General features: G+C 41.2%; 1 protein-coding gene across 3 annotated transcripts in view; it reads left to right on the top strand.

Moving 5' to 3' along the window:
• Window positions 1-17,033, top strand: part of CSMD1 (CUB and Sushi multiple domains 1) — a 939,172-nt gene that overhangs the window by 844,009 nt on the left and 78,130 nt on the right. For all 3 annotated transcript variants that reach the window (XM_077926388.1, XM_028722385.2, XM_077926389.1), the window contains 6 exons: window positions 898-1,086; window positions 5,439-5,616; window positions 8,391-8,536; window positions 10,652-10,732; window positions 12,991-13,104; window positions 16,754-16,942. In XM_077926388.1, the coding sequence (XP_077782514.1) occupies window positions 898-1,086; window positions 5,439-5,616; window positions 8,391-8,536; window positions 10,652-10,732; window positions 12,991-13,104; window positions 16,754-16,942 (897 nt within the window). The remainder of the gene's footprint in view (window positions 1-897; window positions 1,087-5,438; window positions 5,617-8,390; window positions 8,537-10,651; window positions 10,733-12,990; window positions 13,105-16,753; window positions 16,943-17,033) is intronic.

Genomic DNA, 17,033 nt, shown 5'->3' with positions numbered 1-17,033 from the left:
ACCAGAGAGGAAAGCCTTCCATTGATTTATCTAATATGTGAATGGCTTGCATTGTACTGCAAGACGGTGTTGCATTGATTTGTAAGTAAGGTGGTGAATTTTCAAGCTTTGAACATGATTTATATAATATGGGGCTAATTAACAAGTCATGAAGCTATCTATAAATCATGTTGCTCATTTTTTGTGTGTCTCGGCACTGATTTATAAGTCAAGTCATTCATTTGATTTATATATCATGTCTTCGATTTACATGCCTTTACAGAGGTCAAAACTGTGATTCAGTGATGCGCCTGTCCTAATACAGCATTACTAGGTGAAAACTGAACAAACTGAAGCATTAGCAACAAGACATTAACAGCAAGCAGACATTGGGTTAATATGTTTTTATCTGGAGGTGGGGTGGGGAGAAAAGCAGCAAATCTGAAGCCTGCAGCAATGCAGATGTTTATCAGATAACAGCTATGTTTCTGTAAAAAAAAAAAAATGCTTCTCTAATAGAGGAGTAGATGTACGATGACTATTCAAACTTTTTACTCTAAAACTTGCAAGTCACTTAGTGAACATATGAAATGCATTAAAATAGTTCCAGCTAAGTGGTATCTGTTGGGTTGAACAGAAATATTGCTGTCACAGACCTTAACTATATACTATAATTCTCTGTTGCTTATTGTATATAATTTGCCTTATGATGAGGAGGAGCCTTGTCTTAAAATATACTATTTTCAAAACATTTTCTGCCTTTGCCAATAGGAAAAAACCTGAGCTGGTTACCTGCAATGCTGAATGTAGGGAATCATCATCCAAGCATTTCCCCCCCTAGTGATTCTGAATAAACAAGCTGGAAACCAGTGTAACTGTTACTTTTAAAAAATTGTCCCATGTTTCTTTTTCTTGCAGCATATGAATTACAAAATTGTCCAGATCCTCCTCCGTTTTTCAATGGATATATCATTAATTCCGATTACAGCGTGGGCCAGTCAATATCTTTTGAGTGCTATCCAGGATATGTATTGATTGGTCCTTCTGTTCTCACTTGCCACCATGGGATCAACAGGAACTGGAACTACCCCTTTCCAAAATGTGAAGGTAAATTTTGCTCATTAGTTGACTCTTAGTATTGTCTCGACATTATATATTCAATGAAATGAGATGGAAAATTGCAGAAAACCCCAGTGTATGAGGGCTGAAAATGATATCGACCACTAATAGAGATGTTCCAACATCCACGCACCACTTTAGTTCATAACTGGGCTCAAGAAACCAAGGTGCTCCTCTTCAAAATTGGGGAACAGCTTGGTTTATTACACATTGAACTCCTTCACATCCCAGATGACATAATTAGGAGAACAACTCCCCTTTTTCACATTTCTCCATCAGCCTCCAAATCCTCTTCCTTTCACCTACCTGGCCACACCTGTAGCACAAATGGGAAGTATTTCCCCCACTAGACCTAACAATGTTCAAGGATTTCTGAAGATGTCTTGAACCCTCGAAAAATTACACTTTTTCATGCATGGATTTCCAAACTGGTTGAGTGAACTGCATGTACAAATGTGTCCTGCATGTACAAACAGAGTCCACCCTCTTTGGTTCAAAAGCCAAGGCTACACACAAACTTTTTCAGTAAATGCTAAAATCCTGCTGCTCAGCTGCTTCAACACCCCTTCTCACCCTTTCCCCGCCAAACAACTGATCTGCAGATTTTAGCAGTTTTCAGATAACTTCCTTGCACATGTTTCTTTGTGTTGAAGCCCCCTGTGTTCAATTATTTGCCTGCAGTGGTTATTCAAATATATATCACAGTTTGCAATGTTGGTTGGCCTGCCCTTTCTGCACCTGGGTATATAAATTTATAAAGCGGTACTGTGTTGCCCTATTTATATTTTAAATGTAGTTTATAACTCAGCCACATATTTCAGTTCTTTCACTCTGAATCACCTCAAATTACTTTGAAATTTTGCACATTATACATAGAGGGAAAAGAGCGAATTATTCTGTGCCTTGCCTAGAATTTCAGTTAATTATACTGAAATGCGATAATTAAAATAACTTTCTCACATCCGTAAATGGATATCCTTGACAAAAGCAGAACAATGAAAATGACCAATATCATCTTCCTTTGTCATGCAAAAGAGCCAGATGGGAACCTGCATACTAAGTTGCATCATGCCTAGACATCAAATCAAATACAACTTTTTTCAAAGCTACTAGTAGTGACTATATTATTTGTATTGTGGTTTGTTTTTTTTAAGTGTATGAATAAAATGATCTATAGGTTATCGGTGATTCTCAAACTTTTTTCTGTGGATTACACTTTCAGAATAAAAATTGGCTCGTGCCACACCCCATTTTTAATTGATGATAAATAAATTGGAAAACGAAAAGAAATAACTAGCACAGGGGAGAGTAGCAGAGGAGGTAGAAGCAAATGATGCACTTCTCTGAGACCTATCTGTTACATCCAGCTTCCTATCTGTAAAAGCACCACACCCAGAAAGTGAAAAACAACAACACACCTGTAGTTGTTCAATTTCCATCCTGTCTAACTTCCAGAGGTTTTTAGAGTCTCTCTTGGAAAACATCCACTTTGGTCTTTCGATAATTGGTCTTCATTTTTATAGTAATTACCAAAGGATTTTAGGAGACGTTCTACAACTTTCCGTGTTAAAGACATTACTGCTGTGACAGCTGCATACAGATGAGCTAAAATATTTTTATCACCTATTTTGAAATGAGGGGAGAAACATTGAAAACCTGACAGATGTGAAACCATGTTGTTTATTATAAATTAAAAAGCAGTGTCAGGCCTTTTGTTTGCTTTTCCCATCTCCATAATAGCCTATTTGTACAGGGGAAGCAAAGACTGCATTAATATTGTCTGTGTAGGATCTTAGTGTCCCTCCCATGAAGAATTTGACATTGGGAGCAGGAAGCCATAAGCTTCCCATAAATATAGGACCAAAACAATTTTCATGCTCCTGCTCTCTCTGGCCCAAATGTTTAACTGGAATCTTCTGATTGCCATCGAACTGATTTATTGACTTTACATAATGTTAATAGCTGTCACTTGAATGTACTCTCTGGGCTTTCTCAGGTACTATTCAAGAAAACATCTAATGACTGTAGAAAACATCTAATGCCTGTAGAGCTTCTTTAAAAATAAAAAAGCAGTTTAAATATTTCCTACCCTTTCCTTCCAACACTTGGTGTTATAAACTGCAGTCCTAGTCCAGTGGCCAGGGGAGTGGCCCAGGGGCTTGCAAAATTATATGGATCTACAACATCCGAGAGAGCACTCCGGTGTTAAAGCGGGAGATCTGCTATTGGATTCCCTGCTTCCTGATGCCACAGAAAGGTCTGAGGTTCTGACCAACCAGTGTAAAAACTCTGACATGGTACTGTCAAATAGTAAGCAGTTTGGGGGCTTCTTGGGAAGGGTCAGAAAAGGTTTGCATCTAAGAGATCCAAAGTCTTTTCAGCTGCACAACACCCCCCCTCCCCAAATGGATGATTCAGATCGCAGCCTTAGAGTGACTAGAATGGTAACTGGCCAAGATTTTTTTATGTATTCAAACCTCCAATGTGTTCAATGAAGGGAAGTCATTTTCTTTAATGTAGAGTAACTCAGCAAGTAAAACCACTGTCATACACTTAACATCTGCAATTTTTCCTTTGAGCTGTCTTGCGTTTTGGCAAAAAACATCAATCAGCTTTAGGTCAGGTTCTTAATGAAGAAAAAGCTACTACCTCCCCATATTAACTAGGATGTTTAAATAGTTTCAAATAGTTAAATTGCCTCCTTACATTGTTATTTTGAGCTTGCTCACGGAAGAGGGAGTAAGCATTTTGTGTGCTAAACATTGAGAAATATAGTAAGACATATTTCAGCTTCTTTTCCACCTCTCACAGTCAAGTCCAACAAGAGGAGAGTCAGTCTGTAGAATCAAGTCACGTATACTCATTGTTAATTGACCTGACCCTATTGTTAAGTGGATAAAATGGGAAGGAAGTAGTGACTACAGGGATCACAAGAAAAGAGAAAGTGACATTGCAGGGCAGAAGGTGATGTTACCCAATTCAATTGATTCTTTATCCCTTTCTTTGAGGAGGAATAATCACATGATTCATCACATTCTTCTGCACAATTGGATGCACTTCCAATTAGAAGCAGATTTATCAGTGGGATTTGATCAAAAGGAAGAATATGGTGGGTTGAATCTATTTGTGCTATTTTAAAAAAAGGTATTTTGTTGTAGTCCCACAAAGCGGCTCACAAACCAAGGAAGCTTGGGGAGCTCCTTGTGGCAACTTTGCTTTGACAAGAGTTGGACTTTGGAGCCTCTGTCTCCAATTCAACTCTCCTAGGCTTTTCCCTTTTAGAAGATTAGAGTTTTGTAAAAGCCAACCCTGTAGCTTGAATATTTAGGGATGGCATTCCTTCTGCCTCTTTGGCCTCTCACCTGATGCTATTGAACTGGCACAGCTGAAGGGAGTTCTTGTCCAAAACATCTGGCACTAGATTAAAGAAGGAGCATTAGCTGTTGATAGTAAGTCAAAGCTCAGCTCCCGAACGCCTCCGTTTTGAAACGTTTTGGCTCCTGAACGCCCAAAACCCGGAAGTAAATGCTCCGGTTTTTGAACGTTTTTCGGAAGCCAGACATCTGACCCGGCTTCCACGTAAGTGCAGGAAGCTCCTGCAGCCAATCAGAAGCCATGCCTCGGTTGTCGAACATTTCGGAAGCCAAACGGGCTTCCGGAACGGATTATGTTCGACAACCAAGGTTTGATTGTAGTAGCAGCAGCATTTCCTGAGCACTGTTCTGTGGAGGGTGCAGGTGTAGTCATGTGCTCTCAGTGCCATCTGTTCATGATCCATCAACATGCTCACCTGCCCTGTCCCCACCCCCCACAGAAGATGGTATAAGCTTATTACTGAAAGGTAACCAACCATGTGAATTTGCTTTTTTGAACTCTTGAATTGCTATGTCATCATCATCATCATTTTTTAATTTGTACACCGTCTTCTATCTTACAATACTCAAGGAGGTTTACAAGCTGAAGAAACAAAAACTGTACATCTTATAACAATCTAATGCAATACAAAAATGTGATAATAAAACTTTAAAATAGGCAACCTACATTCAACAATCATTAGAATAGTATAAAATAATAACATATAAAAGTTAAACAGAAATCCACTCAACAGTTACAATAAATAATTTCTAAACTATAATCAATAAAACAATGGCAAGCCACAGTACATAAAATAATACAATACAAATTGAGAAGCAGAGACCAGAGGGGGGGGGCAAGGCAGGTGGAAGAAGGCCTTGCCTGATGAAGTCTCTCCCCTCACAGTCCTAAACATTAGACAAATCACTGTCCTGACTTAACCATGCATCCTAACTTTTTAACACTCCCTTTCCTCTCCTTTTCAGCTCCTTGTGGCTATAATGTAACATCTGAAAATGGTACTGTGTACTCCCCAGGATTTCCAGATGAATATCCAAATTCAAAAGATTGTACGTGGCTTATTACTGTACCCCAGGGCCATGGAATCTATATCAATTTCACCTTACTCCAAACAGAACTAGTGAATGACTACATTGCAGTTTGGTATGTGAACTTTTATTACCGTAAAGACTGATAATTGATCGATCTGAACTTCGCCTCAATCCAGAATAATTGAACTGTTGGTGTTCATGTGTGCATGTGTATTAGTTACTTAGTTACTTAGTTAGTTAGTTTGTATACAGAGCAGAATTTGTTGGCTAGCAAGTTTCTATTCTGCTTGAAAGATCTGTTTTGAAACATAGGGAGGCTGTGAGAAGGTGAGTCTTCTCTCCAACATGAAAGCCAGCCTGTGAAGCTCTATTTTGATTCTGGAACATTTCCCACATGAAGTTGCTTGAAAAAAAGGATTGCATCATATTTTGTGGTCATCAATGCAAAGAAAGCACTCAGTTTTATTTCTCTTTCCCACCCTTGTCCAGGGAGTCTGAACTGGAGGTAGTCACAGCCTAAACACGAGTAAACAAATTAAAATTGACAGTGCAAGAGACAGGATAACTTCTGATCCAGGGATAGGGGCCTAACTTGTTGAATTAGTACCTGCAGATCTGGACATAGTAACACATGCCCTATTTATATCACATCAGGACTACTGCAATATGCTCTGCCAAGAGCTATCTTTGAAAAGAAGTCAGAAACTTTTATTGGTCCAAATTGAGGCAGCCAAGTTGATAACTGGAGCTGCTTACTCCCTTTTTGAAACTACTGCATTGCCTTCCAGTTCATCTCTGGGCCCAGTTCAAAGTGCTGATGATGAAGCTTTAAAGCTCTTTGTGGTATGGCTTCAGGACATTTGAAGGGGTGACCTTTTATAAATGAGCCTGCCTCCTTACTAAGACTACCAATGGAGGCTTTCCTGCATGTCCCAACAAATTCTGAAGTACATCTGATTGTAACCAAGGAGAGGGCCTTCTCTCCAGGCTCCGGAACTTGCTATCTCATTAGTGGACTTCCACTTAATTATATAGACATTGGTTCACCAGAACACCTGAAAGCAGCTTTACTTTTTATTTTTTAAATTGTTTTAATCTTTGCTGCTCTTAATTTTTGTGGTGTTGTTTTAATGTTATTGTCTGTTAACTGTTATTAGCTATTAACTGTTGATAGCTGCCTTGAAGTCTTGGGGCGGGGGGAAGGTGGAGTAAAAATATTTTTAGTAATAATTGGGTATATTTCCTGAATAGCATTTTGAAATACTGTGGGGCACAATTTGTACCTTACCTGAATAGCACAGGAATAGCTAAAGTGCAGCTGCTTACAGGGCTACTCTGATGGGCAGTAATTATGTCGGTGGACCAACAAATTTTGTGCATACTAGCTCTGCCTGCTAATGCCTTTCTTTTTGAGCACGTGTTGGAGAAATATGGAAATGCCAGTAATATTGGAACAAGTAGTAGGTGTCCATTACAATATATTGGATTTGAAAATAATTTTATGGGACATTTTGCACTTTCATTCTACTGTTATACCTGTCCCCAGCTGACTGGATAGGAATGGGCTATAAATTCAAAAATATATTCATTGCATAATTGTATATGCCTAACCAGGTATGATCAAAATGCCACATTTTGTTGTGTTAGCAATTTAAATTAACAATGCTTTCAGTTGTGAGGGGAGCCACTGGGGCCATTCTCTTCCCAGAGGCAAATGTTTTCCCATCCATCTGCTAACCCAAATGCTGAGTCCTAGAAATGCCACTGCCATTCAGAGATGCCTGCTTGGGGGAAAAAACGTGTTGAATTTTTCAGATCCCTGTTTTTCTCACAGTACATATTTTGAGAAGGATTATATAGCAGATGGGCCAGTCAGTCCTCCTTTGAACTACATACCGCCCTTTCCCTGAGTTTGTATCAAAAAGATTAGAACCACTGGGAAGGTCTAAACAGCTTATGTCTTTTGCACTAAAAAGCTGTTGATCTTTTGGTTGATAAAGAACTATTCTTTAAAGTGACATCTTAATATCTGCTCCGCCATAGGCACCTCACTGACCAAAACAGCTTTTTCATTAATAAAGGCATTAGTAAAATTTTGGAAATGTTTTTCAAGTGGACTAGAAAAGTCCCTGGTTCCTGGGAGACCAGATGCTTACTAATTTGAAAAGTTGCCAGCTTTTGTGTGGCAGCGTAAAGCAATAATGTCATTAAGTGGTGTTGTTCATAGTGTCATTAACCCTGCTAGAAGAATGGCAAAAATTGTTATACTTTTGCAAGTAGCAGCAAAACCCTTTTAATTATGGTAGCTGAAATTCAGAATCACGTATTTCTTTAAAAAATAATTTGGAAAGAAAAATCAGTTTATACACATATAAGAATAGTGTAATGCCATATTTTGTTTTGAAATGAATTAGTTCTCCTGTTGAAAATGCGGTTTTTATTTCTCTCTTTCACTAAGTATGGCACTGACATTTGTTTCATTGGCTGACATCAAACATATAATGTCAAGGCTGAGTTTTCAGTGACTAGTAAAGTGATTAAAGAACAGCACCTATATGAAATACCCATATATATATTTCTATATATAACAATAGAATGAAGCACCTCAGGTGACCTCATGGCAAACTATACAGTAATGAACCTTATTTAATACAAATATTACTTACATAGCTTTTCCAGCTTCTCCTAAAAGGTCAAGCTTTTCACATTGGCAGGAATGTACTTAATCGCCTTCCTAGATTTGCATGCAAATGAATTACTATGCTACAATTGTTAGGATTAACCTGCCTTCTTGAAGATTTAAAGCTACCATCAAGAGAAAACAGAGTTAATTTAAACCTTAATTACAGGCTTTTGCTGACACTTCTCTTTTCTCTTGGTCCCTAGGGATGGGCCAGACCAAAATTCTCCTCAGCTGGGAGTGTTCAGCGGGAATACAGCTCTTGAGACAGCTTATAGCTCAAGCAATCAAGTCCTTCTCAAGTTTCACAGTGACTTCTCCACTGGAGGGTTCTTTGTTCTCAATTTTCATGGTCAGTTCTCCTCTTCTCATCTTACAAATCGTGCCTGTGAGATAGAGGCCGCGTGTGGAGCTTTAAAGGGATATTTTCTGCCTACTGATGTTAAAATAAATTAGACTGGTTTAATTGGCATGATATTTTCATTTAATAAAAACCTCTAGAGTAACAGTCTTTATTATCCACAGCCAAATGAGTGTTAAATATTTAATATTGAGTTACTTGGTTTTTTAATATTTTAATGGGGAAAAACTCTGGCCCACTTAACCCTGGCCATGCACTCCTCTCTAAGTCCTAAGGACTTTCTGGTGTTAAGAAAACCCAGTGGTATCCTAATCTCCCGTTGAGAATATTTTAGCTGCTTAGAGACACGAGACATTTTTTCACTTGGAACTTTGAAATTGTTTCAGTGTCTAGTTGCATAGTTAAAGAGTCAGAGACCCGGAGAGGGAAAAGTTAAATAGCATACGTTTATTTAGGATTATTTAGATTCATTTTCATTTTGTCACACACTTATTCCCTGGAAAAGGGGCAAGGGGGCAGCCTTTGATTTTAAAGAAAGTAGCGAGACTTCTAGCTGTAAAATACTTAGGCAAAGAAAGAGGAAAGGAAATGAAGAAGGGACGTAAGTGTGCATGACATACAGGGGAATTGTTCTTCATTGCACACTGAAGGCCCGTGTCTCAGAAACTGAAAAGCCATTTGGCTTGGGGAAATAGTGCAGAAACTGTGGCCTCCAACTCCCATCAGCCCGAGCAGGTGTAGCCAGTGGAGAAGGATCATGGGACTTGTAATCCAACAACCTCTGCAGGACTACAGGTTCCCCATCCCTGGCTTAGGGTATGAGCTGCAAACATGCTGATACTGCCCCACTGCTACAGTGAATCAGCTGACCCAGAGACAGTCCAACAGCCTAACTGTGACTAGTTAGAGTTGTTGCAATGGCTCCAGCTCAGTAGCCATAGGCTGTGATAACTTGCTCTCAGCTTGGATCTGTTGCAAGGGCTCCAGTCAGAAACAAGCCATGCTAGTGGTTATGGCATGGTATGTTGGTTGTGTAGTCAAGCACAGTTCCCAAATGATTTTTTTTAAATATGTATTGAGATTTATGCAAAGTGTCATGGACTGGTTGGACGCAAAGGAATGGTGGGAGAACCAAGGGAAGAAGGCTTAGAGCCCAGGGAGTGGTGGTGGAATGATGGTGAGTGGTCAGAGGAAGAAGACTGGGAAGAGGTGGTGTTGGATGAAGTGGTAACAGGGCTTAGTGAGCTGGGAGAGTCTGTGGCAGAGAGAAGTCAAGAAGCTGAAGCAGGCAAGGAGGGAGGTCAAGAGGCTCAGATGAGTCAGGCTGGTGAAGAGTCACAAGCTCCCCTTCCCCCCATCTCCCAGAACCAGGAGAGGCATGAAAAGAGCAGAAAAGAGATTGGCTGCACAGCTGTACAGTCTCCGATTTCTTGGAAATATCCCTGGAGAGGAGGAAACCTAGACAGTTGTGGGGAGGTGGGAACCTTCAGTCTCAGCAACTTGCTTTCATGTAGGAAGTACCACCAGGAATGAGTTACTGTGCTCATTCGGCCTGGCACTCAGCCAAGACTGTGGATATCATATTTTTACTAATAAAGAGCTAACTCCAACTTTGTGTGATTACTGACCAGCTTGCTCTTTGACATAAAGGCATGCATCTATGGAAGTAGCAGTGCCACTCCATTTAGGAACATTGATTCATATTCTCAGCAAGCTATGAATAAGAGCTTTCACTTCGCTTCCAAGCCTTCCGCTGTGCCCATGTCGCACACCTTATTAAACCATAGGTTTCTTTCCGGCTTCCCAGTCATAGTTTGTTTGCAGCGACCAAGCTGAGTGCTGTTTTCCATGTAACACAAAATCAGCCTCAATTTTGTTTCCTCCCTGATGCCGCTAAAGGTTAGCAGGGGAGAGGGAAGGAGGGACTTGCAAACTTTTGAGCAGCATGCGCCACCGCACTGCTTATTCACGTTAAAGCATAGTTTAAAATAAACAGTTGCTCAATGTGACATGTGAACCAGCTTGAGGACAGTTTCACAACTGCCAGATTGTAATGAGGCTTTGTTATCAAAGAGATACTAATGCAATTTTGCTTTGATTTTGTAGCGTATCAGCTGAAGAAGTGCCAGCCTCCTCCAACAGTTCCACAAGCTGAATTGCTTACAGAAGATGACGATTTTGAAATAGGTGATCATTTTTCCTTCCGTTGGTACATCAGTTCTCTGTCCAGACTTTTACACAGATGATGTTGGTGGTATTCCTGAATGTGATTTGTTTGAATTAGTCTTGGGTGAAATTTATTTATTTGAGTAAATTTATTTGTAGTAGTCATAGGTTAAATTTAACAAATCTTCTGAAATGTGCATTGCTGTTGCATAAGAGTAAAAGTGCCTGCTGGATCGGGCCAGTTGCCTACCGAGTCCAGCCAGATCCCTATGGGAAGCCAGTAAGCCGGACCTGAGCACGACAACACTCTCCCAACTTGTGTTTCCCAGCAGTTCATATTCAGAGGCTTATTCAGTGAATGCCTCTGAATTCATATATATTCAGTGGAGGTAGAATGTAGGTATCTTGGCTAACAGCCCGTAATAGTCTTGTCCTCCATCCCAGTTAAACATTTTTTGGGAAAGAGGTTGATGCTCCTTGCAAGCCAGCCTTTGTCAACCTGGTGCCTTCCATATGCCTTTGACTCCAACCTTCCTCAACCCTACTGCCAAAACAGCCATGATGGCTGGCACTGATGGGAGTCGTAGTCTAACATTTACAGAGGTCAGCCGCTTGGAGAAGGCTCCTTTGAGCAGTGTATTACCGGTACTTCAGCAGAGTGTAGTAATTCAAAAGCACCAGTGGCTGGCAACTGCAGATACACTAGTCAGTTCGATTATTTCTAACACATGGATTTTGCAAGAGGTCTGAGTTGGGCTGCACAAAACTCCTACATTTGCCTGACCTTTGAACAGAAATGAAGGTGGACAGAGAAATCCTGGGACATTTGGGGGGGGGGAGAATCTATCTGAAAATTGAGTTGGGGGGGCATGATTGCATTATTTTAATCAACTGTTTTCTGATGTGATCAGAGAACATGCCTTTCTTTTCTTCAGTCTTTCTGCTTTTGAAATGAAGCCATAGCTTGGCAACAGAGCACTCAGCAGCATTGTTGCTTCATTCATGGGAAATGAGTCTACTAAAGTCCTGGGAATGCTGCTACTCCAGTAAGAATGCAAGGCCAACAAGCTGGAACATTCACAAGGCGCAGTTTCCCCAGCGCATGGCAACCACATTTGTCAGGCACTCTGCAGTTAAGCTGTGGCTTCATTATAAAATGGGGGGGAAAGAAGAAGAAAATAAAGGGGGCAGCCCTTGGACAATCTTGTGAAAAAGTAACTAATGCCAAACAACACCCTAAATCACTCCCACTCTTCGAAAACAAATCTCTTTTTCTTTCTCCCTTTCTTCGGTAGGCATTTGGCCTTGCCAAAGACTCCAATAATTATTGCTAAAACATTTACATGTGAACGTTTGTGCAGTGCCAGGCTTGGGACTCGTACACAATGTGTGGGTGGGTGAAAGAAAACAAAAGTTCTTGGCGGGGGGAGTTAGTGGGAGGAAGCACAGATAGCTGTTAAGAGAGCTTTCTTAAAGGTTGTGCAGACACTTTAGTGCAGAGGAAGTATGAGGAACAGAACAAACGTTTTGCCAAACTGTTTCACTAGGGACATGTATTTCAGCAGGAAAAATAAGATTAAAAAGCAAGAGCGTACTGTTTAGCTGTCATTCTGGAGTGTTTGGCGATCAGAAATTCTTTTAATCTAATGAGTGGCATCCATTTTAAATCCATCACTAAAGTCCCATTGAAATCAATATGAAAAGATAGTCATGGCTGACTTGTCACATCCGTTTTTGTGGGCAGTAATTGTGATTCTAAGTTAGTCTGCATCCTACCCTATATGTTTGAAGTCTGTTCTCATTGTTTCATTCAAACACAACTGTAAACATATGGCATAAGTAAAACTGAATTTTCAGTCATGACTGCAATATTATTTCCCTCACTTCTTCACATAGATAATTGGTCAAATTTTCTGTATATCATCCTTGATATATATTTTTTTCATACTCTGATTTCCTGTACTGTTTTACTGTATTCAATTGCCCTTCTATTTTGATGTGTTTTGTGTATTTTCTCCCTCCCTCCACCCCCCCCCCCACATACACTTTTTGGTCATAGTAACCAACCCATGGACCTCTCTTCTCAGACATCTTACAAAAGATTTTCATTTGCTTTTATCTGCTGTTTTAGTTAGGCTTTGAAAAGCAAGCTTATTTTAAAAACTTTTTATATTGTTGTATTTTTTTTTATAAAAAAAATGAACACTGCCTTGAGACTTTGTTGTCCAACGTGGGATATAAATGTGCAGTCTAAATTTCTGCGTTACAAATTATTTCAGGTGACTTTGCCAAGTACAAGTGCCATCCTGGCTATACATTGGTTGGGAATGACATGATGTTCTGCAAGCTTAAAGCACAACTCCAGTTTGATGGTTCTCCTCCATCTTGTGAAGGTATGTATGCATCAATGGTATTATATATTGGTATTTTGCTGGTGTTTTCATTCACTGTGTTTCATATTTAAAATTATTTTGAACCAATGAAGTATTAAGAATGAAAAGCTATGACCAAACATTGAAATTTGTTTTCTGTTTTGAATGTTCAGAATACATCCCAGCTGCATCCCAGCATGCATATCAGTACAATATGCACTGTACAGAGCGATCTTACCAGACTGTGGGGGTGGACAAACCACTTTTTATATACCTGTTTATGTATGCAACCATAATTTTAATGCAGGGATGCAAAGTTACTTGGTTGCTAGGATTGTAAATTACCTAGAAAAGAGCTTGTGATGCAAGAAATAAGAAGAAACAATTATCTGTGGGAATGGGTGAACAGTACAAATTTTGGCACTGAGCGGGTGTGGGAGGGAGCTATGTGAATGAAGTAGGAAAAGCTGAACAAAGGCTGGGAAGCGAGATTTCTCAACATTCCATTGAAAGGAGAATTGCAGCTCTAATGAGCTTTGGGGACCAAAACCAGGTAAATGGAGCACTGAACAGTGACAGGTTGTGGGATGCAGTGTGTGCTGCAGTCTCTCCTTTCAAAGATACTGGTAGCGTATTCCACTGTAGACCTAAACACCCTTCAGCGACATATGCTGAATACCACACTGAACACCTATGAAGGCTATTAAACCAGCCATTTGCTTCTTTGCGTCTTATGGCCAATTGTTCCTAATTACTCTGGTGTGAATTCTCCAGGTTTCGTTTGATATTCTTTATTTTGTTCTTTGGCCTTCCATTCTACACCCTCCACCCCCAACCCCCATGCAAACTTTTCTTTTAAGATGCAGTTTCAGCCATCGTGTTTTCAGATTCTGGCTGTCTGCTGGAAGAACTTAGGTTTGGGGTCAACTGGAAACGAGGGAGTCCCTGACCTGCATCAAGGGGTAACTCCCCCACTGGATTGCACCTGGGGAGTGCTGTGGCTCCTTGCCCCTACCTGAGCGTCCAGACAGAAGCATCTCCCATGGATCCCTTTAATGGGATTGCCCCAATTTGGAGGGGCCAGGTAGAGATTACAACCTTCCCCCACACCCAAGAGCAACATGCGACCACAATATATAAATATAGGGAGCGAGGGTGAGAGATCCAACAAAAAGCGGCTGCAGTTTAAGCCACAGGCCTTCGCTATATAGCAGAGCCCACCCCCTGGTGATCTGCCCTCACGCCCGCTCATGATTTGCCAATTTAGCAAGCAGGCAGGATCAATTTCCTAGGCAGCAGGATTAGCATGGAAGCTTTCTTTGCTGCCAGGGAAACTGTCCCTGGGGCTTAGCACAATGTAACTTTCACTTCCTGTCCTCCTCCTGCGTGTGCTCTGTGTTGTCCTGAAATCTGTTCTGGAGAGGTAGGTAAAGGTAAAGGGACATCTGACCATTAGGTCCAGTCGTGGATGACTCTGGGGTTGTGGCGCTCATTTCGCTTTATTGGCCAAGGGAGCCGGCGTACAGCTTCCGGGTCATGTGGCCAGCATGACTAAGCCGCTTCTGGCGAACCAGAGCAGCACACGGAAATGCCGTTTACCTTCCCGCCAGAGCGCTACCTATTTAGCTACCATATTTTTCAGTGCGCCCCAAGCTTCTGGGTGCCGGCAAGCTCTCCGCTAGCCATGGGAGAGCCGCACGACTTCGCGCGGCTCTCCCACAGCTAGCAGAGGGCTGCGCGAAGCCTGAAGCTTGGGGCGTGCTGAGCTCAGCGCGCCCCAAGCGTCTGGGTGCAGGCAAGCTCTCTGCTAGCCGTGGGAGAGCTGCGTCTCCCACGGCTAGCGGATAGCTTCCTGAAGCCTGGAGAGCAAGAGGGGTCGGTGCACACCGACCCCTCTCGCTCTCCAGGCTGCAGCAAAAGCCTGCATTCGCCCCTTAGGACACACACACATTTCCCCTTCATTTTTGGAGGGGAAAAAGTGCGTCCTATAGGGCGAAAAATACGGTACTTGCACTTTGATGTGCTTTCGAACTGCTAGCTTGGCAGGAGCAGGGACCGAGCAATGGGAGCTCACCTCATCACAGGGATTCGAACCGCCAACCTTCTGATAGGCAAGTCCTAGACTCTGTGGTTTAACCCACAGTGCCACCCATGTCCGGAGAGATTGGTAGAACCCCCAAAACAGGTTTAGGGTGTGTGCAGGGGCAGGAGAGAGGGAGACGGTTCCAATTTGCTTAGTGCTGCAACTGAATACAACTCCTAGTTACAGACTGAACATGTGGTACATTAAAGGAATGGGAGACAGAAAATGTTCTCAGCTCCAATGCATCTACTTGCTTCAGCAGGGTTGGTAGCAGTTCAAACTGCTTTGTGCAGCAAGTTGCTCAGTGAGGAGCCAGGCCAGAGATAGTACATAGATAAAGTCAGGGAGCATTCCCTGTGAGTGATGTCCCTCCATTGCTAAGGAGCCTGAAAGGTTCAGTACGCTACAGCTTTTGTCCAGCACTTTCCTCTGCTATTAAAATGTCACAGGCAATGAAGTGCCCGGAACCAAAGGTTTAGATCTTAACTACACTTCAAGTAGGAATGTCCTTTGAGCCAAACTATTTGTGCTTTTCCAAAAATCTGCTCTGGATGGTTAGTGGACACCAAAAGTAGCATGAGAGACCATTGGGGGGGATGTAGGAGGAAGACAGAATTGGCAAAAACGCCATCATTTCCCCCTTCTACCATCAGGCTCCTCCACAAGAACCCCTTCCGTTTGTTAGGATCCAAGCCAGTGTTTGAGACTCAAGGGCAAGAGACCTCCATCACTTTGCAGTGGCACCCAACCCTCCCCCCTCATTATTTATTCTCATTATTTGGAAGTGTAATGATGAGTGATGAAACATTAATGTTCCTTTCCTAGACATCTGTGTCCCTTTCTTTGATCATGACATATATCAGTCTTGTGAAACATTTACCTTTACAGTTGAACATCTGAAGTTTCTTTCAAGTAATGAATAGCCAATTAGATATGCCAACCTGCCTGTGTCTAGAGGACAGTTTTTAGGTCAATCTTCTCTGTATCTGGAATGCTTTGATTATTAAACACACACACATATTGTGCACCAGATTTTCCCAGTTCTTATATGTTATTCAATAGGCCTGTGATGGCACCATCAATCATTTTCCTTTTCCTTTTATATAATCACTTACTATCCATTACTTTACTGGAAAATGTTCCAGGCACATGCACCTAATCAGGACATTCACTTTAGGCAGACATGGACACTCGAGTAAGCACAGAGTTTGCTGTGAATGTAAATGATTTTTCTGTGTTGAGGACTTTCTTCTGTTTACCATTATAATATCTGCTTTTATAAACCTAGTAGCCCTGATACTCTAAATTCCTTCTGAACTGCATCCTGATGGAATTGCTGTGGTCATGACAAGCAATGGTAGATAGTTTCCTTTATAAAGAAGTCTTCCATGCTTCTTTCAACATGTTATAAATTTCAAAAGTGGATTGAAGGTCTTTCTTTGTACCTGTTTAAAAAAGGAAAATATGGGGGAGTAATTGTTTTCTATTTCTCTCTCTCTCTCTCTCTCTCTCTCTCTCTGTGTGTGTGTGTGTGTGTGTGTGTGTGTGTGTGTGTACTTCTCCCTCCCCTATCCTTCTGCTTTACAGCACAATGCCCAGCAAATGAAGTCCGCACAGATTCATCTGGAGTAATCCTTAGTCCAGGATATCCGGAGAACTACCCAAACTCACAAACTTGTTCCTGGACTCTTAAAGTGGATCCAAATTATAATATCTCTATCTTTGTAGAAACATTTCAAAGTGAAAAACAGTTTGATGAGCTGGAAATCTTTGATGGTGAGAAGAATTCTTATTGACTGAGCTAACCAAATGTGTATACATCTTGATTGGAGTAAAGATCTTGTAACAATTCATAAATTGGGTCCAA

Source organism: Podarcis muralis, chromosome 3 (assembly GCF_964188315.1).
Source record: "Podarcis muralis chromosome 3, rPodMur119.hap1.1, whole genome shotgun sequence".
Taxonomy (NCBI): domain Eukaryota; kingdom Metazoa; phylum Chordata; class Lepidosauria; order Squamata; family Lacertidae; genus Podarcis; species Podarcis muralis.
Note: the sequence above shows the minus strand (reverse complement) of the source record. Positions and strands in the feature narration are given on the sequence as shown.